The 23,867-nt window shown below is 39.2% G+C and overlaps 1 protein-coding gene across 1 annotated transcript in view; it reads right to left on the bottom strand.

Annotated features, from left to right (window-relative positions):
- PPA2 (inorganic pyrophosphatase 2) overlaps positions 1-23,867 on the bottom strand; it is a 36,343-nt gene that overhangs the window by 10,698 nt on the left and 1,778 nt on the right. The window contains 6 exon segments of the mRNA XM_042870555.1: positions 6,359-6,485; positions 7,299-7,385; positions 10,266-10,385; positions 12,874-12,927; positions 20,944-20,988; positions 22,510-22,574. Coding sequence (XP_042726489.1) covers positions 6,359-6,485; positions 7,299-7,385; positions 10,266-10,385; positions 12,874-12,927; positions 20,944-20,988; positions 22,510-22,574 — 498 coding nt within the window.

The raw sequence follows: 23,867 nt of genomic DNA, 5'->3' as shown, positions 1-23,867 counted from the left end.
TTTCTCCTACAGTCACTCCTGATGGAAATGGGAGCTGACTTTTTATTGCTGTGTGTTATATGCAGTTCTCCATCTATTTCATAACCTCACTCTGCCCAGTCCATCTTCTATGGCGTTATTCTCCTCTGCTGTTTTGCAAGTGACTTGCTCCCTTACTGCCTTCCTAGCATCTCAACTTTCACCACACTGCTCGGCTACTTCATTCTCTTCTCCCATAGATGCATCTCACTTGAAGACAGCTCTTGGCTCGCAGACACTGCTGGTAGATGCTCCTCTGTCTACTCAGCCTTACTCACTGTAACAGATTTCCAGAGGTGCTCAGTCTACCAGGTTACCAGCTAGTTACGTTCCTTTTATCTTCAAGTGCCTAAATGTCTTCTTAAAGTCTAGTCTGTGAACCCAAACCAGGACATTTCTAAAGGGAACAGCACTGGACTTTTTCCAGTCTCTTACTACAGACCTCTCAATTCTCTGCAGGCTGCTGAGAGAGATGACATTTAGACTTAACTGTGAGACCAAACGTGCACAGGAACATACGCTAAGTACTCATAGGCATCTGTAGATACCACTCCCAAATTCCTCTGGATCATACATTATCGAAAGAATGAAGTACAAAACCTTGTAGAACCCAAGGTACATTTTTGCTTCTGCACACACTTAATAGAGCTACGTGTTTATGGACTTGAGTAAAACACATTTTGAACTTGGCTGCTGGCCATGTGCCTGCAGAAGATTAGGGAGTTTCACTGGCAGAATCCCAGAGAAAAAGCAAGGGCACATAAGGCTGTGCCGGAGGCAGGTCTTCTAAGCTAGAACGCACATTTAAGAGTACAAGAACATTTCCACAGTTGTGAGATCAACAAAGAACAAATGATTTAGAAAACAGTCATCTTGTTCAGAAGCAAGATGCTTCATTCAGGCTCTAATAAAACAACAGCTCCAATTCAAACCAGGCTCCAGCACATGATCCTGTTCTCTCTCTAAAGAAGCGAACGTCCTTCCTCCCATCTTGACCCCTCGTGATTTCCTCCTCTTGCAAGGTCTGAACACACATTTTCTAGTACTTACTGAAGAGATACTGTAAAGTCCGTAAAGCAAACCAGTCTGCTGAAGCAATTTCCTAGACTCCCAGTGGTGGATGAACTCCAGGTTTGTGTCTCCAGACACTGCTTAAATTCAAGCATGCTTTCTCAGACTGCTGCTCCTTTTTTTCTGGTTCCTGTTTCGATAAACCTCTCACCTAACTCTGCCTCTCCGTTCTTACTAGGTCATTTGCCTCCTACTCCCACAAACACTGTTCAACAAAAGTGCTTCATTGTTTATTTGTACAAAACTACCAAGTGATATGTGAGCCCCTGTCACTCCTTATTTATAGGCTTTGTTGATGTTTGTTTAGAGGACCCAAATAACAGAAAAGGCTTTGGAGCAAGACTATTACCTCCTTAACACAAGGACATTGACCTTCATGGGCAGAATCGTCTCTGTGAATTTCACTTTCTCACTACTGGAAAATACCTGGCATAGGTAAAACAAATCAGGCCCATGCAATGCTGTACCATCACACAGCCTCTGAAGTACTAAATGTTGTATACCGTGTTTCTGAGTGTTTAAGAGGGATAGTGGTTGCTCGTATTTCCTTAGCTCCACCCAAACCACTCTCCAACTCAGCCAACCCTTCCCATGTTTTATTTATCTTTTCCTTACTACTATTGCTAGCAACAGAGCACCAAATGGACCTTAAACTGTCGACTAAAAAAAGAAAATTGTATTATAATGGGAGTTGGTGGACAAGCAACAGGAGAAAAGGCAACTTAAAAAATAAATAAATAAAAATCAACCCTGTTGCTGTGGAGTCCACACACAGCACAAAATAAAGGCAAACTGCAGCTCTCCCATCACTCAACAGCTACCTCTCTGGTTTATTAAAAAGCACCACGGACAAGCATGTCTCCCATTTTCTTCGAAATCCAACCAGCATCTTTGGGGTACCAAGTGGAAGTAGAGACAAATATCTTCAGACAACAGAAGAGCAAGCAAAGAAAGGTAAAAGGAAATATAATAATCTGTACAGAGATTTTGTACATTAATACCTATAGAAACGAGCTGCATATCATGAGAGAGACACAAACAAATAAGAGATAAATGTCTTTTCCACAGCAGACTCTGTCCTTGATCTTACCCTTCCTCTGACTTGGGTACTCCCACTGATAGCAAAGGAGGCTAAGCATGAATGGGAGCAATAAGCATGTACTTGGTCAAATGTGACTTCATCACTGCAAGCCCTCAGCGTGGCAGAAGACAGAAAGGTCAAGCTCCTGCAGGCACATTTTCAGCACATATATCCAGCAGGTACTATGGGGAGATTTCTTTGTACTGCCTACACACAACCACAGGTCCCATTTTTCTGGGCAGCAAAGTTAAGCAACAAGGATTAAAAAAATGGCTAATCATGTTAAAGGCTGCAACTCAGCCTCAATAACAAAAATCTCGAGAGGCTGGCACAAACAACTGCTGCTAGCTCTCTGTCAAAGGAGCGAGCCAATGCAAATGTAGCTCCCAATTTTATCAGGCTTTACAAAAGGGAGTGACAAAAGCATTTGTACAAAACTACCATTTTTAGTATGACAGATGCTGCTTCTTGCAAGCGAAGCTAAAACAACATGCTAGCAGCAAGCTTTCTAAACAAGGTCTGTAGGAAGACAGGACATATGTTTTTAATAACATCTTATAAACATTCACAGGAAGCAGCAGCTACATTCCATATAAAGGCATTTGGTGTATTTCGTGCAGCATGGTGTGAGGGAGTAGGAGGGGGAGCCCTAGTACAGATAATTAATTCCTTTATATTTAACGCTTACACAAATCCACAACAAAGGTTTTCATGGCCTCTGCTGCTGCTCTGCATATAAATACACTCATACGCAAGAGTATAAAACAACATACCGGTCAAAATGTGCAATATACTTGATTTTTGCCATTTGAGGCTTGATCATGTAAATTCAAAAAAGCCAATCTTGAGTTGTACATTGGGAAAGAAGCATGACAATGTATCACAGTTAATTACATCACTACCAGCAAACTGCAGTACAATAAAGCTGGTAGAAATCACCAACTTTTGTTTAATGTATTTGGGGATCTTTCCACCAAGCAATAGTATATAATGGTTGCTAAAATCCCAGGCCAGTAAATCACCCCAGAAATGCCATCCAGCATACACAATTGGCCCAATTCATCTTGGGCAGGCAAAACAACCTCTTGAAAGTCAGACCTTTCATAAGTTGCTTCAACTGTCAGTCACTTTCAGAACCTCTTTTCCAACATGAAGATGCTGCATACATTCAGACCAAATTACAGCACCAAAACAGGGCTCATCCTTTCTAAACCCGATCTTGTAAAACACATCAGATATACATGTGAATTTCAGAGCATTAAATTCAATCCAAATTACACGATGAGCAGACAGGCAGCCTTTCCAGTCCAAGAATCTGCTTCTTCTCTTGGCCGGTATGCTACATTTAAGAAAAAGCCAGGTCTATTATACTGCCAAGATTTAGTGTTTCAGGGCACAGGGAGTCTTTTAGGCCCTTTCCCAGATCCTTGTCTGAAGCAACTTTGTTGGTCTGTTAATAACCATCTGGCTAGCAATTGCTTGAGCAGAAAGACAACACAGTGGTTTCCAGGTATCACAAAGACAGCTCTTACTGAACCAGATAAAAACCTGAACATCTAGATATTAGACTAAACGAAGGTTTCTCATATAGACAGCTGCATCTCATGTGCAGCTTATATCAAGAGACTGTCCTTGCACCCACCCATATTAAGTCCTATAAAAGCAAACTGATTACATTCCAAAAGTCTCTGCTTTTCCCACTGATGACACAGCTCCCAATCCAGCAGGTGTTGAGTATTGCTTATCATTCCTGCGTACTGCCACTACAAACCAGAGCTTTTTACTGCTCTGCGTGAAATAGGGAGTTCTAGGCAGGGATTCCAATTTAAAACAGTATTTATCCATAAACACCTGCAGGACAAAATACAGTGGAGAGCTATGAATAAACAATGAGGACCGCTCAGAAGTTGGGACTGCTCAGTTGTAAGTTCTGCGAAGTCTCAGAAAAATCAACTGCACTTATGAGAACGATCACAGTCCCTGAAGGAGAATATACAGAGTACCTGGGGTGTGCTTAAAGCAGCAAGTGGAGTTAACATACTGCGTGGGCTCAGGATGGGGTTTACAAGTAATCACCACTCCAGAGTCTTAGAATTATCTTCTCCAAATGTTCACTGGGGGCTGTGCACATACTGAGCTGAAAGCAAATGTGATGATTCTCTGTTCAATTCAAAATGTTTAGCAAATGATGCTAAAACAACTGGACAGACTTGGCCTCATCTTCCCCTAGGAGGCCACTACTGATAACATAGCAGCACGTCAATTATTGAGGGAGATATCAGTTTTATCCACAGCTGCTGTCCCTTTATGCAGAAATAACTAACATCTTCAGGAAAGGGAAAAAAGATTATAAAAAGATATATTGTATTGCCTACTCCAACAGATTTGCTTGTTTTTAGAACAAAGAAGGACTGCTGTTAGACACTGCAAGCTAGTCATGTTGTTTTTTGGTTTTTTTTTTTGTTTTTTGTTTTTTTTTTAAATACAGGACTAACTCCAACCCTGAAAGGAAATCATGTTAAACTAGGTAAATATTTTTCTATGATCTGAACCTCAGAAAGGCAGATCTTCTTGAAATTTTGCTTCCATTCTCTGATAAGAAAGCATACGCACAGCAATTACAGGCGAGGGTTTGCATTTAAAAAAAGACAAACTCTCACTCCCTTGCTAAACAAACCAAAGCTAACAGCTAACACACATCAGTCATAACCTGTACAAAAGCAAATACAATACAACCAACCTTCTGTTTTAGAACAAAGCTACTTAATCCAGTGTTATAAACTCTCTGTTTTATTCCTACTACTCAGTTGAACTCTTTTAAAATTCTTTCATCCACTTTTCTGATGAAACTCCCACAAATTATTAAGGAAAAAAATATGAAAACGAACAGAAAAAATTACAGAAATAAAATGTTCATTATTTGTCTTTAAACTACTGACATTTATATCACATCCCAATAAAAACTACAGGGAGGTTTAAATTGAAACGAACAGTAACAGCAAACGATTAACTACTATTTCCCCAAGCTGAACTTGTTAATCTCTAACTGCAAAAATAGTTAGTCATAAGAACTATACGTAATTTATCTGCCCCAAGACTTCAATCACTATCAACCCAAGAGTTTCCTTTTCCTCATTTCCTCTTCTCCCCTTTTTCTCCTGCAACTATCTCCACCTCAAAGCAACCTTTAAGAAAACTGGGAATGAATGGCCAGGCCAGTGATATACCCACTTTACATTCAGAAACCAGGAAAAAGACTCAGTGGCTGAGAAACACAATTCCTCAAAATTACTGGATACCCCTACTCCTAAAGAAAGGCTATTCTGTGCCTTGGTGAGATCTGCCAACAAAGAACAGGCTCTGACCATGAAGACTTGATGGTACATATGATTTCTGATCTCTTAACAGCCATTAACTGCCAGACAAAGCTCACATAATTCTCATGAATCTCAGATTAACTGCACTCGATAGAATGAAGCTCTGTTTATCCAGAGGAGAGTTGTACCTTATCTGTGCCATAAAAGCCTAACTCCGTCCAGCTTTAATGTATTTATATCCTCTTCTTAAAAAGAGAAGCAAAATTATACCTCTCATTTTATTCAAACTACTGCACACGTTTTACTTAGTGAGCTCCATTTGGATACCAGAAGCATAGTCATAAGGAGGAAGACTGCACAGAATACTTCATTGTGCAAAGCCAATCATCTGCAAGGCCAAGAGAAGGCTACATCAAAAGTTCACTTTCCAAATTTCCAAGTTAATAGGAGAAACCTTACTGTTTATATTAGCAACAATCGCTGGTAGTAACACAGTTACAAGTCACAAAACATTGGAAATGCTTCACCAATAAGGAAAACAGCAGTGTGCTATGCAATCTGAGTGGATAAACATGTACTACTACAATGGAGACAAGACTAATTTTAGGAGATCTCTTTCAGAATGAATTGTCCCTGAAGACAGAAGAATTTCAGTATATCAAGTCCTCCGAAAATCCCCATCTACCTTTCCAAAAGTTCAGTATGAAAACATACATGCCCACTTTGAGGGAAGCATTTAAATTTAAACAGTGAAAAAAGAATTTTTTTGTCTCTTGGCTGTCTGTATCCTCTTGTCCTGGGTGGTGTAAACTCAGGTACAGCCATTCAAATGGGTGACATAATTTGCATTAAGAAAGGTAAAAATGCTTACCGTTAATTTTCTGGGCTTCTGGGTCATCCACACCAATGGCAATTATCTTCCAATCTGTCTCTCCTTCATCAAGTAGAGCTAAAACACCCAAGACCTTCACTTGAACAACCTCACCAGAAGAACGAACCTAGAACAGAATATAATAATAAAAATATGTGAAAAATGCTTTCTGGAATTTCTCTTCCAACAAAATGGTTTAGTATCTGTTTGGCCAGCAGCTAACAACGTTGCAAGATAGACCTTCAAACCCAGTACACGTCTTGCCTTAGTTAGCCCAAGAGATCCCTCTTTCAAAACCTTTTATGTTATTATCCCATCTTTGGTACCACAGCAGATTAATCCATTCTTTGCTACGTCCAGATAAAGAGGATTTTATTCCAGTGTGCTAAGCCTTCCCTTTATACCTCCTGACAGTGTTTACTGTGCCTCTTTTTCACCCACCCACTCCATACCTTATAACTGCAATGGGTTCTTCTCCTCTATAGAAGGAGGGTCTATCTCTGCTCCACCCATGAGAAAACTGAAATTTAACCCCTTTGTGGGGCTGACCTTTTAATCTTATTTGTGTGACACTGCCATATTCCCTCATCTTTTAGTAACTCAGCTTTATCTCTAGCGCTGCTAGCTGGGGAAAAAGAAGGAAGTCTTCTCCTTCCTTCCTCAAAATGTTAACTATCTTTTCCTTCATTCAAAACTCTCTGCCCAGCCACTAAACTCCAAGAACTCCAATATTCTCCTTTATCCAGCACTCAGACTTCTCCAAATATCTTCCTACTTCACAAAGAACAAACACTGCTCTCTTATCTATTATCAGACCTATCAGACACATTTTAGTCATCCCAAGATTGACTATCGCCTTTTCTTGCTTCCCACCAGCCATTCTCTTTCAAAAGCTGTAGCCAAAAGCTGTAGCATGAAATAAATCTTGACAATGACAAACCTTTGAACCTATCTCACAAACATCAACGGGATCGTTATCCCCACAGCATCCTGTAATGTTATCTGTATGGTTTGGATCTTCCCAGGTCTGTCAATGGAAGAAGAATTGAGGGTTACCAACTGATCTGCGATTACTATTCATCTAACCACTGAATTACTGAGTGGTTATAAAAACACCAATTGAAAAGTCACCTTACTGTGAGCAGTAAGGTGCTTACTCAATCGGAAAAGAAAAAATTAAACCAATCAACCAACCAAAACTCTGGACAACCAACTGACTGAGGATAGATAACAGCAACAAACAGATCAACTCTGTTTAAGACAGAACAGGCACTTCATGAAATAGCAGTGATTAAGCCAGAAGAGGACCTAGAATATATATAAAAATATAAGAACATATATATAAAAATATATATATGTATATATATTTTTTTTTGTTACCACTACTTGTGGGCTTAAACTCAGATACCCTACAATCAGATTCTTAATATATTCTTTAGATGTACCTGCACTAGCATAAGTTCTCTTCAAAATCATCTAGACTTTGAGCTGACTAAGTTACTAGGTATGGTACTGTCAGCATCCAATTTTTTGAAGTTTTGAATTTAGGTCTGAAATACCTGTGAGAGTTTTTGCATACACAGATGTACACATACCCAAGAACAGCTAGCAATTGAGACTAAGGAAGGTTCCCTGAGAGGTAAATTCAAATCTCTGCTTTAAACTCTGTATGAACAAGGAATCATAACCACATTAGTATAACCTAATTACAAGACCAGTCCTTGTTTTGTCTCTTGGAATGAAAGGCACGATTCTACAGCTGAGAAGTTTTTTCTGGCAAGAATTTTAAGACAAATGAGCTTTTGCTGAAAAGGTGTTGGAAAATATTTTACATGGTCAAGCCTTCAGCTCATATTCTTGTTCTTGAGAGCCTGACTGATGCTAAAAGGTAGAACTGAAAAGCAAATGCTCAAGTACGTAGACAGCAGTATTACAAAAAAAAAAAAAAAATTACTTAAGTGGAGCGAGGGGAGAATTTCAATTTAAAACTTATTTTTCCAGTACTCTTCCAAAGCACTTTTTCTTTTAAGACCTCATTATATCAATACCATTCTCCAGCCCAGCTGTACTTCTCCACCTGCAGTTCCCATAAAAACAGAGGAATAGATCAGGAATGGCAGTATTCTCTGGACAGGAAAGCAACTCCTGCAATAATGATAATCCTAATGACATTTTCCTTCTTTGTTCCAGGGTGTAAAACAGCAGTCACAAATACATATCTCCCTTGTACGTGACAGCGAAACGTCTGGCAACTGCTGACACTGATGAAAAGTCCTCTTAAGATAATGGATAAATAGAACTGGATCAGGCTCTGAGTTAGTGACAGCTGCTACTAAGAAACCGGAGGATAATCTACACTTCAACAATTGGATGTGTTAGGATCCAAACAACCTTTTCAAGTCATTACAGAAAAGAAAAACTACTATCATCTCCAGCCCTGTTACCAAATAGGTAGTAAGGGCAGCTAAATGCATTTCCTAGGGTCTGTTTTATCAGTCCAGCAAAATGCACATCATTCAGGAGATTATTCAGATGTTTAATTTTAGTTTTGTACTAAGGAGCAAACAAATTTCAAAGTGTTAAATGGACTTGTTTTGCTGTTCTTAGCAATACCTAACTGGAAACTATCTACTGAGACTGCTAACTGGATAAGGACTTCATTGCTATGCTCCACCCCCTACCTAATATCTCCTTTTCAGGGATGAAATGCGCAAATACGTTTTCACAAGTAAATTTTCACTGCTTTAAGCGTAATAAAAAGAAACTATCTTTTCTAGCTCCATCATGTCCTTCAATACTGGCTTAACGTTAATGTGCTATTCAGAGAAATGAAAAACAGTTGTTTAAAACTTAAATTATGTCAAAAACTTCAGCCATTAGTTTTTGGTTTGTGTGTGCTCAAGAAGACTCAAACACAGTTTTGAAAGTGCCACAATCAGTAAAGTCTTCCCGTTTAGAGCAAAGTTAGCTAAGGCAGTTGAGGTTTAACCTAAAGAAAGATAGGGCATCTTGCTCCTCTTTCTTAAAGACATTAAGAAATCCTGATTAGCATTTATGCTGCAATACATGGAGATCCTAAATGAGTTTTTTTTGGTTTTTTTTGTTTTTTTTGTTTTTTTTTTTGTCTTGCTTAAACAGGAAAAGGCTACTTCAAGAAGTATTTCTGACTTGATTTGTCAGATTTAGAGTTGCCTAAGGGCCAGAGTTTATGTTCTCATAATACTCAAGAGTGGAGCTAGCAGACATCTGGCAAGCAGAGCAGTAGGAATCAGGCATATATTGTAAGGATGAGGAAGGTGCATGGGAATGCTTCATTTACTTACTGTGAAAGATTAGGACTACTTCCTCGGCTGTATTATTTGAGCCATGCCTTAGCTGCTGGAACTGTGGTGCTGGACTTCAGCACCAGTAGATTCTCTATGGACTCAGTGCCCAGAGAGGCAGTGGATGCCCCATCCCTGGAGACAGCCAAGGTCAGGCTGGAGGGGCTCTGAGCACCTGATGGAGATGTAGGTGTCCCTGTTCATTGCAGGGGGGTTGGACCAGATGGCCTTTAAGGGTCCCTTCCAACTCAAATAATTCTGTGATTCTATGAACAAGTTTTCTTGAATGGCCATGATAATTTAATTCTGTAACTACAATTCACAGACTGAATTGCAAACTGAAGATTCAAAATTTCTTGATTATTTAACTCCCTCCTGAAACAGCGCTCATATTTACACCCACACCCAAATTCTGACAAAAATTTATGATGACAATAAAGCTTTACATAAAAAAATTCTAATTTCCAAATTATCAAAGAGAAACATCCCTCTTGCAGCTGATCTGCATTCAGGCAGTACTCAAGATTTACAAGGCAATTTACACAGAAGACAGAAAACTTTCACCATTATAACAAAAATGTTACCTGAGGGAGAGCACCATAATTCCATATATAACCCTTGTGAGGAAAGATATTTGCCACATATCGAGGCTTGCCTTTCTTTGTATCTTGTTTAATGGGATTCAACGGCTCCTCAGTGGCAATCTAAGCAGATCATGAAAGACAAAGAGAAAGAGAGAACTGTAAAACAAAAAGCAATTCATTCAGTATCCAACCATTCAGCTCCATCCGGGAGCATGTGCTTGTGGTTTGAGGAGTATTAATAGTCTGATGGCCCCACAGTAAATCTCAAGGGTCATGTTCAAAAAGTTGCTTATTAAGGTTTTAAATAATGCTGTGAAGTATGCAGAGGAATTATTTCTAGAAGAGAAAGACATAAATTTATAAGGAGACAGTCACGGTCAATCGAATACTGAAAAGAACTTGCTCTTTATGGTACAATTTCAACAGAGATACAAATGGTGAAACAAGTTCTTCAGACAACAAGGGCTTTGACAGCAACAGGGGAATTATTTCATCATCCTCACACCCACCCCCCAGCCACTGCTCTCCTACTGCATGCATCCCTTCTCTCCATCACTTCTAAGCATACAGAAGCTTTTTGGTGAGGACATGTTCTGTGCAGGCACTGCATGACAACTTCATGTTAGTTTTGGAACAAATTAAATTAGCATTAGAAGGCATTCTTACACCTGAAGTAGCACTCCTGGAAAGACTGGACTAATTATTACAAAAGAGTTTATTACTGTCATAATCCTTCTACTACCTCAAATATAAACCCAGCAGCCTATCTACTTAATTCACTTGCACTGCCCTTTTGCCACTCCACATCACAACAAAAACCCACACTAGCTTGACTCACCTGGATGCTGTCATATCTGTTAAGGGCTTGGAGCACGTGCTGGTTCAGGCCATACACATGGGCACACAGCACTTAGTTCACATCCATTTTAAAACATCCTTACAATTTAACTAAAACACCAAAAGCAAAGTCATCCTAAAGGAATTCAAACTGTTTGGGCCACAATGCCCTGTCAGTAACGCACATTTATTCCATGAATAAGCCCTCCCACACTTATTTTCACACCTGATATCACTGCTTCTTGTCATAACCTAACAGGGAAGATGGGGAACCTGGGATTACGACAGAAATGGAGCTCAGTTATGGTTTTTCTTGATATAAACTGAGGCAAAGAAGATAAAGTGACAACAGTAGGCAGAGGGCCAATAATGTCTCATAAACAGCACCTTCAGTAAAATCAAGGGAAGGACAAGAGAAATGCAACAAATGTAGCAGTGCAATACATTCTTTCAACAGCAAGGTTTAATTTCCTACAGTCTCCCTTCCAAGCAAGGGTGCCTCAGCATAGAGACAGAGAAGGGCTGGTATTGTCATCTTACCACAGTCTGTGCTGAAGGACTTACAGGACACAACAGCAAAGCAGGTCAACTCTCTGTCCTAACAAAGAAACTTCCAGGTATATTAAAATGTGTGTATTATGTCTGGTATGCTATCAAGCCAGAAAACATCCAAATCCAGTATTTCTGAATCTATCAGGACAACAAATCTTTCTCCCCTCAAAGTAACATACCAAGAGAAGGGGAGAGAGAGCAAAACTGGAAAACTGAACTCAGATTCCTCAACAAACCTTCATCTTACAATACAAGCCAATTATCCTAAGCAATCCTTTTTCTAAAATAACAACAAAGGTGGTAAAGACAGTTCAAATGATATTCCAGCATCAGGGAAAAAGAGAAAAGGTTCTGAACAAAGAGGCTGGGGAGGTTTTTCAGGGTTATTTTTAGTTATCAAAATAGTTCATCAGCTAACTCGCAAAATTTCTTGAAAGCATCTGGAAAACATTTCCAAAACTAACATGAATGTTCAGAAAGACAGAAAACACCCTTGTGAGATAAGCTTTCACAAAATCTGTAGATGAAGCATTACTTAGCTTCTACATTGTAACAGCAGAGGAACAACTCACCCAGCTCTACTGTTAAAATAACTGCAGAAGGAGATACTTTGTATGAGTGAGGACCTAATGCGTTTTTTTTTGTCAAAAAGAAACTTCCTTTATTTGTCACCTCATTTGTCAGGAGGCTGCTATTACACAATAGGAAGTGAGAGGAATTCAATCCTAGAATGGTTTGAGATGAAAGGGGCCCTGGTCCAACCTCCCTGGATTGAAAAGGGACACTTACAGCTCCAGCCCCTCCAGCCTGACCCTGGCTGTCTCCAGGGATGGAGCACCCACCAGCTCTATGGGCAACCTGTGCCAGTGCCTCAGATCCTCTGCCCTGAGTGTTTCGTGAGTGAGCAGGACTCAAGCTATGTGATAAGACAGTGTTCTGCAGCCCAGCGCCCCAGAATCTGCTGCAGGTATGCAGTATCCTGCAGTCAGACGGCTGTCAGGAAGGAATACCTGCAGAATGGGAACAGAATTCCAGCCTCAGAGCTTTCTATAATCACACTGGCAATGTCTGTATGCACAACTTCAAGTTAATATTTTAACAAACTAAAAACAATATCTATAAAGAGCAATCCACACTGATTAAACTCCAAATACTGGAACCCACTGTATTGTCACTACTTTCATAAATACCTATATATTCAAGTATTTTTCTTAATTACCTCCATTTTTGCATTTGTCCAACGAGGCACTTCTACAACCATATTAAATAGGACCTAAAATAAAAACAATTAAAGAACTGAAAATAAAATCCACTTAACAAGTAATATTTTCCAATTTAAAAAATTCTCTGTGTCTGGCTGCAACATACAACAAATCCCTCTATTGCTGCTGCTTTTACTTAAGTACAATTTGTTTAGCTCCTCACAGTAATATTCAGCCTCCTCAGTTCATCCTTCACCCATTCACCTCTGAGAATATGAATGAATAATGGAAATACACAGTTGTTCTTGTTCCAGTACCAGTATTGCTCGTATTGCTCTTCACAGAATGTTAAATAAGCCCATAGAATGGTTCACCAGAAGGCAGTATTCTGTCCACTAGTCAAAAAAGACTAAACATTTCTACATGAATGTCCTACTGAAAAGGACAATGCACTCTCTCACAACCACCACAAGGATTTATTTCTTCAGGTCTTCTTTTTTGCCTTTTTTTTTTTTTTAATTAAAAAAAATAGAAAACACCTAAAAGCTACTGACAGTGCTGATTGTCTGTCAAATCTATTTGAAGCGAGGCACAATGAATCCAAAGGCAATGGCAGAGAAAGGATGCAGATACCTCACCTTAGTGTAAGCTCTTTTCATTGTAGAGACAAAGTAAAAAATTAACAATGGAGGAAAAAAAAAAAAAAAAAACAACACCTAAGAAAAGCCATAACTGCTGTAAGGTTTCACCTTCTGAAGCTATCAGATTTAAACACCAAGGAGAACAGAATATTAAACAACATGGGTAACTAGACCAAACCCAGCAATGCCTACAATTATTTTCTCCGTGAGTAATAATCCCAAATATCACATTACCTGAGACACATCTTCATATAAAAACTTGTTGGATTATTAAAAACGGCACCAGATTAGGAAAGGTCAAAATATGTTCTTGAGGACATTTGTAGTAAAAAAAAATAAACCGATTGAAGAACAGTACTGACTCTCAAGCTGTACCATTAGTAAAGCTGTGGCAGACACTTAAATATTTGGATTTTTCCTATTTTTCTGCTCCAGTTACAGCAAAAAAATACCACTAGCAGGGGGAATGCCACAGTCTGATTAAAGTCACTCCAATGGTTTTATGATCATTTCCCCTCAAAACTGGAATGCAAGAAGCAAGAAGGCAGCTTTCATGTCACCCACTGTCTTTCCCATGAGACCACAAGCTATACACAATCCTGATGGCAAATTACAGTAGATTTAAATGAAATTTGCCATCTTTAAGTATTGTGCCCATACTGTAATCACTGGCATTTAAGTATGTCATTATTAGGTCATAATTAAGCACATCAAACAAGAGGAAAAGGAAAAAAAAAATAAAGGAGAAAGATGCTCCAGATCACTTCCATAAAGTACATTTTACGTATATAAGCATAGTTGAAACTGAGAAGCCCTCAAAGAGAGTTCAAAGACATCAACACTAAGGAAGCAGCTGCAGAGCAAAGAAATGTACGTGCAGCAGCAGGTAAGAGCAAGGCTGGAAAAGAGTCAAATAAAGTTTGCACATCCATCTCAGAAACATTTGGAAAAAGAAATGCACAGCATGGAAGCCGGTGCTGACAAGAAATTGCCAGCAAGTGAAAGAACTGTTTTGACTGGCAGCTACAGGCAGGAGGAGGACAAACTTCTCCTGCAGTTACATACAATGCCTCGTCCTCCATGAAAATCTTGTGTTGTGAAGAATGCGACTGCCTATTTTCCTCACCACCTCAAATACAACAACCTGTAAATGCTGCCTGGAACTTTAATTGGCCCTCACTAGAACAATTTTCAGGGCTGGACCACAGCTGGATGGAAGCGAATTACAACGCTTCCCTCAAAAGGAATGAGTTGGATTTGACTTGGCTTTAAGACCAGGCCTTCATAATTTGTGGTATCAGTCAAACATGAACTGTCAGGTCTTAAATGTGACAGCCAGACAGATTAATTCATATGCAAAAAACAAAACAAAACAAAAACCCAGCCCCAGAAGTACTTTCGCTAATACTAAGCTGCCACAAGCATCTACAAGATTAATTAACAAGCATTTACAAGAGATTAATAACTTCATGCAGTGCTTACCTTTAAAAATAAAGTTTTATTTATAGGGTAATTACATTTTCACAGTGATGAGGCAGAATTCACCGAAGTGGAAAGAGCACATATTAGACAGTTTGACAGACAGAAAGAGAGATTTCTATTGATTGAGATTTCAAACCTTCGATTTCTCTAGGTTGTGGGTTTTGTTTTGTTCTAAAGTTGCTTCTCTTTTTTCCTCTGCTTTCCTACTGCCTTGTTTCCCTGCTTGCCTAAATGTCATCCAGGATTCCTTCTCCTTCACTCTTACACTCTTTTTCATTCCAATAGGCATCTATTCCCTCCATCCACTACAATCCTCTCCCTCAAGTGCTTGCTGCAGAACACTCCTGGCCCCAGCTGCAAACAGTAACATCTCAGGCATCACATGTCTGCACAGATTACCACCTGCATTTGCCACTTGGTGGTTAGCTTTGGCTGGTCATTGTGTCTGGCAATTGATATTCTTATCTTTCATCAGTAAAACAAAAAAAAATTTCACCTCAGGATAAAGCCACGTGAGCCACACTTCTACCCCCTCAAGGAAAGGTAAGATTGCTCCAACAGCCCATGGCACACCTTCCAATGAGAGAAAAAAAAACAAACCCAGAAGCTAATTTCTCATGAAACAAAAAACTACTGCTTTAGGAAGTTTAGCATCTAGCTGATTTAACATGCCAGCAGTCAGCTGGTCTGCCTATGAGATCACTGCTTGCCAAAGTCCAGATTTTATCTAGATTCAGAAAAAGGGAGCGAACTCATAAGCTAGGGAAAGTGACCTTATAGGGTCCAGAAGGATGTTTAACCCAAGGTGTCATGGAGTTTGTTTGACTTTGGGTTAATGTGAACAAAGGACATATGTTTGTATTTCTGCTCCATTATATCTGGAGGAGAGAAAAGGAAAAAAAAAAAAAAAAAAAATCAGCATGGAAAGGTCAAATATATATTTCCCAGTTCCTCGAACTCAGTATGAAAATAATGAGAAAATTACATCAGAAAAAGAAACTCTCTAAACAGAATCCTTTATTATCTAAGGACAGCCAAACTACATCACATAGGAATTGACGTAGGATGTAAATAAGTGTTTGCATTAGCAGGGTGTTTTCTTCAACAAGGCTTGGCAACTTACTGCATTCCATTTGAATTAAACTGTTTTTAATGTAAAATCATTTCTACTTCTATTACTCAATAGAGAACAGGGAGGGTTTTTTCTTTTTTCTTTTTGTTGTTGTTTGCCTTTTAAGCACAGAGATATAGAAATATTACTCAGAACGCTCATACAAGTGTTGAGAAAAGCACGGAAAATCCACACCGTTGTACCTAGGTAAACTGTGGGACACTCATCTCCACAAATGACCAATGGGAAAAAATTACTGCCGGCTCTGGTTTGTTCTAAGAAGAGATTCTTAGAGAAGATGGCTCATTTTGGTCAAGGTTTGTTACAACAAATTTGAACACCACAGGTAAGCAGAAAAGAAATTAAGCACATTTCTGACACTACTTTTGCAACCCACCCTTCTGGATTACCATTAATCATTCTCAGAAACAGTTTTTCTTCCTTGCCTAACTTTTGCCCCTCTTGCTCAACTATTTTATTTCTCAGTCTTCCTAAGTTCCTGAGTTGGTGTATTTGAGGGGCAGGTTTTGAATAGGTACAATTGTGCTCAAGGATTGCAACATATAACACTCAACTCTGAAGCATCAGCTTATTTGAAGAAGTGAAGCAACCCATGCAGAACAAGAAGAGTGACAAAGTGAGAGAGATGAAGAGGAGAAGAGAAACTCAGTATAATTATTATCTTTGTAATATGCTCCTTAAGGCCTGACTGCCATTCACCATCAGGACTGCACGAGGTAAGCTGAAGACTAATTGTTACATTAGTCATTTTTATAGCAGAGTACTTTAAAAAAATATATCTGACAGTATTAAAGGCTGCATTCTGGGGCTACTGACCCTCCTCATAGAGAAACTCGGAGCTCACAAGACAGATAAGAAAAAAAATAGCTATGATTTTCATTTTCATTTCTGTCTACCTGCTCATTTGCAGTCTTACAGGGATTCTCACCAGCAGCTTGCATTTGTGGACTGAGGAGAATGAAAAGGATGAACTGCAGTCTAGTGCTACCAGTCTGAACAAAGAGTAGTGTTTTCAGTAACATGAGTTTATAAGAAGACAGAAAGACAAACAAAGGGAAAACAAAAAGAAAAAAAAAAAAGGAAAGTAAAGACTGGCATGAAATACAACCAGAAATAAATGAAGAGGGTCTTGTTCATAAGATGACACCCTGTGTTACAAGCATTTCTGATATAACACTTACTATGAGGTGTCCACCAACAAAAACAGCAAAGTAGATATCAGTAGCATCTGGAGACCAAATACTGTATCTAAAGAGAAGTCAGCAGAACTTTCCCAAGACAAATTAATAGAGCACCTTCCAAAAAAGGAACACAGTGCCCACTGTAAATGTGAAGTGCCTTCAAGCTCTTCACAGTGTCCTTCCCTCATGTTATACTGCAATGAGAATCAAGAACATTGTGGAAGAATTTTTATCCACAGATATATGAACAGTGATCAATTAGTTAGCAGACACATTCACCTGCAGAACTACTCAGGATAGAACATTGACAAAGATGCAAATAAAACCTCAGATTTCAAGAAATCAATTCTCTAAAGTCAAGCCTGACCACTGATACAGCTTTCACAGTAAACCAACTCTACTCCAATAAATTTCCTGGGCAGATGAGAGAAGATTAATAAATACTGAGAAGAATAGAAGTAATCTAGAATAACAAAAAGGAAAATTTGCAGCTATTGGAGAGATACACAGAAAAAAGCTAGGCAACTTCACACATCAGGGTGAAACCTTCACAGATAATCTAGATTTTGGAACACAAAACTCTTTGTAATGGACCTACTACAGCCCAAGTTACACACACCAAAAAAGTGTCTAACATGACTACAGAAGGTTACAGAAGCTGTAGTTAAGAGAGAACACACAGCCCAAGTTTTGCAGCTGCATTATATGGGACATAACGCCAGCTTTTCCCTGCTTATGGAACACACTGCCTTTATCGTAAGACAACTCTGACACCACAAATGGGAACTCTGTTGCAAGCATCAGGCCCTCAATCAAAATGCCTATTCAGACCAGATGAGCACAGTGATGAATCGTATCTCATCCCACTGCCTAATCTATCAAAAGGTTTTGCCTGACAGAAGGAATTCAACTTAAGTCCACAAAGGACACAAGAACACGACAAAACCAAACCTGTCTTACTTCTTTCTGCTATTTTTCAACTGCTTTGGTAGTGCCTGAAAGTTAGGAGTATAATTTCTGCGTGCTTGGACAGATTAAGGCCAATGTGTTACATAAACCTTTGTATTTAGGAACACCTGAGTCCCCTGAATGACATAATGTGAACACCAAAGACATATACAACAACAATAAATCAGAAACTCTTGCATTTCAGTGGGGAAGCAACACTTCACATTAGTCTTGAGAAGAAAACTATGACCTCTTCAAACCTCCCTGCCAGACTTGTAAGACTGTAGTCAACAGTCCATTCCTGACAGTTTTGACTGTAACCACAGTGGGAACATCCATCCCTTCAGACACAAATGTGAAACTTTGGATGCCTTTCAGCAAGATTTACTCAGGAAGAGCAGATTCCAAGTGCCTGCAATGCTAAAGACAAAGCAGAGGTTCAGACTGCAGGCTGGCAACAGTTTTGGGACTGAAGCTGAATATGATTTCTTCCAACATAGCTTCTCCCTGAAAGTAACTCCTTTCAAGTCTCTGAACAGCCAAAAGATCAGTTGTCAACAACAGCTGCAAAACTGAATTTAATAGAGATTTGGGAAGGTCTAAAACATTGCAAGAAAGAAAGGTTGCTTACAAGATTTAATACACAACTATCACGGCTTTTCCCTTCAAACTAGAAGCTGAGACTGCAGAACAGCTAACAGGCACATTCCTTTATCCTGTAAACAGACTCCTTTTTTTGAGACCTCCTTCCCTGTATAAGAAATGCAAAGAACAATTTAAAGTTAGAGAGACTGAGCAGACTCATGCAGAAATTGCATCTTTTTCCACTCCTAAATGTATTTGTTTATTAAGTGCTACCTTGAGTTTGAAAGCAGGAGCATGAGTTTTAACTTTGTTCCTAGGGCAAGCAGAACTGTTACCTTTGAACTTCGGCCAATTGCAGCAAGGATCAACTCAACACCCAGTAACAACAGTAGCCTTTGCATCCCTAGACCAAGCTATGGAATATAGTGCTTCAAAGATCTTCAGAAATCAGTACAGAGCATTATATGTCTCATTTTCTCTTTATACCCTCATTGAGCTATACTTTTCCTGGGATCCCTGCAGGGATACATTTCTCCCTAGGCAAAGGTGGCAGTGTAAGACAGAACACTGCTTTCCTGAACACAAAGATCCCTTTCTCTTCTCTCTTCTCCTCAGCTCCCAAACACGGTGAAAAAAGGTTTCCTAAATGATTTGCACTCTCGCCTTTCACCACTTAAGACCAAACAGATTTGGGAAGTTTGCAGACTACACGTTCGCTTGCGTACTCACATGAGATGCTCAAAGACCAACATCTGCATTTGCCTTTGCTCCTTTTCCACCGCTTTATGCAACCACAGCCCAGAGTTCTCTCATAGTGAGAGTTAAGTGAAGCAGCTCTAGAGTCTACCCTGACCCAGAAAATAAGAGCTGCTCAGCTTCTCAGGTTTTTTTTTCCTTATTTGTTTTCCCCATAGAGTGATCCAGAGATTAGAAAAAGGGAACGAGAAATACTGTTTTAAATGAACTACCATACTTGCCCCCTACACAGACAAAATTTAGACACTGCACAGAACAGGGTTTGCATTTCTGTAAACAGCAGATAGTGTCACAGTGCTCAAGACCAATAATTAAGAGTTCATGTTGCAAAAAGGTCAAGAAAGGCTATTGGGACATACTTCTTCTCCTTGTCAACTTATCCGTCAGGTACAATTCTACATCTACCAAATAGTACTCAAAGGGGCATCAAGCAGCAGGAAACCCACTAAGTGTCATACAGCTTAAAGGTGGAAGAAATACATTGTGCAGGACTGTGTGGGGACTGGTGTACAATACAGAAACCAGCATGTCCCATGCTAGTTGTCAACCTGTAAGAAGATTTCAGACAGTTCTTTAACATTGGATGGATAGTTACAGTTTTGCAATATGACTCGTCAAACAGATAGTAAGAAGACAGAGGGATATGGGGGAAAGAAGAAAGGACACAGGAAAACACACGTCTTTGTTTTTTCAACTGAATTTTATCCCCCACCAAGGAAAGCAAAAAAAAAAAAAAAAAAAGCAAATATGCAAAAAAGCTACATTTTGGAAAAGACACTTGCATAAACAACTCTGTTTCACAGGAAAAGCTTGAACAGACTGGCCATGTTTCTTCTCCAAGGCTCAGCTTTAGTGCTGGTTAATACTGAACCAGTAGCAGATGTGATTTTCTCTCTTTGGGCTTACTAAATGAGCACAGAAAATGATACAACTTCAGGTGTAAAAAACAGGAATAGTAATTCTAATTTCTGCCCTACATACTTACAATCTCTTAAGTTTTGTATATATACCAAAATTAAGCCACGGTCAAAGCATCGTGAGTATTTCACTAATGGAGGTTTTTTACTGAAAATGCTTTTGCCAAAAAGAAAATATATCTACACTGTAACAGTTAAAATGAAACTCTGAAAAAGCAGTATAAAAGTGTTCATCTTTGAGAACTTTTTGATGAATAAAAGAATTCTAACATTTCTGACTCATTAAAGGAGGAGAATATTAAACCCCTGTAAGTATTCTTTTCCTGAAAGACTTGCATTTGAACATATGTTAACTATATTCAGTAAAAGATTACTTTGCAGAAAAGCAAAATGATGCAAAGGAGGGAAAAGAAAAGGAGGAGGAGGGAAAAGAACCCAGCTGTACCTCATTTCCTGTAGTTTTTGACCTCTTTGCAGGAATCTCTTTATCCTATAAGGTAAGCGTGAACAAAGAACATTAGAGAGCAATCGTGTATTCACATTAATACAGATATTACTAGTTTTAAATGCAAATGAAACACTCTCTTTCAGGTAGGAAGGCACAAACAGTAACTTTTAAAAATAAGTTGTTGGTCCCATTTGATTGTGAAGTTACAACCTTCCCACTGTTAACAGAGCAAGAGAAAAATATACATGGACATATTTACTTCCTCTCTGCTATGCAGAGATTTCAAGCAGCAGTTTAGGCACCAGCTGTTTAAAACACATCAGTCATCCTTCTGCTCACCTGAACAGAATAAAAAACAAAACAACAAACAATATGGAAAATAGGCCTGGAGTTATCCACCACAAAATTAAGTTCACAAAGCTTAGATTAGAAGAGGCAAAGAATATAACACGTAAGCCCTAACCTCCTCATTTTGAGAAGAGGGTAAAAATAGCACCAACAACTCTTTTCTGGTGTTCACATCCCACAAGAAGCTCTGAAGCTCTTTCCTTGCTCACACAGCCAAAATGAAAGGCTCTCTGCATTAATCAGTCATCACTGTACTATAATTTAGTCCACAGAAAACTCACAGACCACAATCCTTCTCACCAAACAAACTCTTGAAGCAGACCCAGCAAGGCCTCCAAACAACATGTGGGTGAAAATGCCCCTTGATTTCATATTAATAGCACCCAGTCCACAGAGCATCTTAGTAATGACAGTTAAAATAATTCAGGAAATTGGTTCATTACTCAGATAGAGACTTGTGAACACACTACAGCTGTTGACACATCTCAGCAGTCACATCACCCATAGAGTCCCAGCAACAAATCAAGAGAACAGCCAAAACCCTCCCAACCTGTTTGTGTAACAAGTGTACCATAATAAGCAAACCTAAGTCTAAACCAGAGACTGTCAGTTCCCACCAGTGACATATAAAACAGGCGTTTCATTATTGCCATAATGAAACTCCAGGGAACGTGGCTAACAAGACGTGAAAGTGCTCAGCTGCACCTCACGCCTCGTAATTCTCTAAAGGTGCGATTACCACTTCTCTCTCGGGCATTATTGTTGGCTTCCAATTATAATCCTCCTTTTGGGAATTAAAAAAATACACCAGAAGTCACATAAGTATGTGCTGTACACGTCCCACAGCAAGGAAACGCACGTTTAACTGCAGACATAGACAAAAATCCATTTTTTTAAATAACAATAGGAAGCGAGCTGAAAAAACCTGGGAACACAAACTTTAAACAGAGAATTGCTACATGGTACTGAGAGGGCTCTCCATACCCTCAGTCACCTGGAGATTTAAAAGGACAAGTGGTTTATTTACACAGTTATGATGCTTCAATACAAATTACTGAACTTCACTGGGAAAATGAGGTGGAGTTATCTCACATTATTACTCAGACTGGCTTAAAATGCCTCCTCTGGCACTACAGACTTGTCTCTTAATTGTTTAAAAAAATCCTTTTAAAAGTGCATTTATATCTAAAGAGTACTCAAAGTAAAAATACATACCTCTTTGGATCCAGCAAAGAGTGGAATATCATGAAATGGGGAGATATATTTACCATCAGCATTCTCTGAAAAATAAAACAACAAAGTAACATTACAAATCTAGATATACATGCCGTAAGATGTCTGCACTAGTAACAACTATTATGCAGTATAGAAATCTATGATATGACAACATACCCATCAATTAAATCTCTTCCTGGAGTTTAATTCCAAAGACTGAAAAATAAGCTACGTGCAGGACAACGTATTTGATTCTTTGACAATGACTTACTGGAATCAGAATTATTGATTTGGTATTCAATACCACACTTCTCTTTTCTACCTAGCTGGCAATACAAGCTATGGAAAGATGAGAAGATCCCTTCCTTGTCTTTTCCTTTCTTCCTTGGTAGTACACAACCATTAACAGAGAAAAAAAAGGTGTGGAATACTCAGGGAACCTCAGTTCCATGAGTGATCAGTGAATCCCCATGGTCTTCTAGTAGTATAGCCCTGATGACTTTACTGTATTTCTAGTGAGCTAAATTTCACAATCACAAAGAGAAAATTCTTCAGCATGCTGAAATCTGATGAAGAGAACGTACAAGCGATGGTATAATAGCTTAGGCCCTAGATATGAAATGTGATAACCTCAAATCCTGCAAAAATTGACATTACCTTAATGGAGGCCTAGTCTGCACCTCAGCCTTGCTTCCACTATAGAAAGGAACAAAATTTATCAGAGTAAACGCTGAAGCATTTCAAATCACTTGGAAACTCTTCAATATACCGAAGCCCAAACAGAAACAGAAACATATAATAATACGTTTATATACAATACAAGACACTGATCTCAAGGAGTTCCTTCTTTGTTAGCACTCCTCTTTATGGTAAATGGAAACACAAAACTCTTGATTTACCTTTGGACAACCTCAACAACGAGGAATACATGCTGGCTGTTTTCATAGAATGGCTTAGGTTGAAAAGGACCTTAAATGGACCCTGTTGTGAGCAGAGCTGCCACCCACCAGATCAGACTGCCCAAGAGACCATCTAACCCGGCCTCAAACTCCCCTAGGGATGGGGCATCCCCAGCTCTGGGCAGTACGTTGCAGTGCCTCACCACTATGAGTAAAGAATTTCTTCCTAACATCTAACCCAAATTCCCCTCTTTTAGCTTAAAGCCATCCCCCCTTATCCTATCAGTATCAGGCTGTGTAAAAAGTCACTCCTTCTCCTGCTCGAGGAGGATAAAGGCCTCAATGAAGTCTCCCTGGAGCCTTCTCCTTCCAAGCTAAACATCCCCAACTTTCTAGGCCTATCTTAATAGAAGAGGTACTCCAGCCCTTTTATCATCCTTGTGGCCCTCCTCTAGACCT

Source organism: Lagopus leucura, unplaced genomic scaffold (assembly GCF_019238085.1).
Source record: "Lagopus leucura isolate 7727_CA_CO unplaced genomic scaffold, USGS_WTPT01 Super-Scaffold_100004, whole genome shotgun sequence".
NCBI classification, from domain to species: domain Eukaryota; kingdom Metazoa; phylum Chordata; class Aves; order Galliformes; family Phasianidae; genus Lagopus; species Lagopus leucura.
This window is presented reverse-complemented; position numbering and strand designations above follow the sequence as displayed.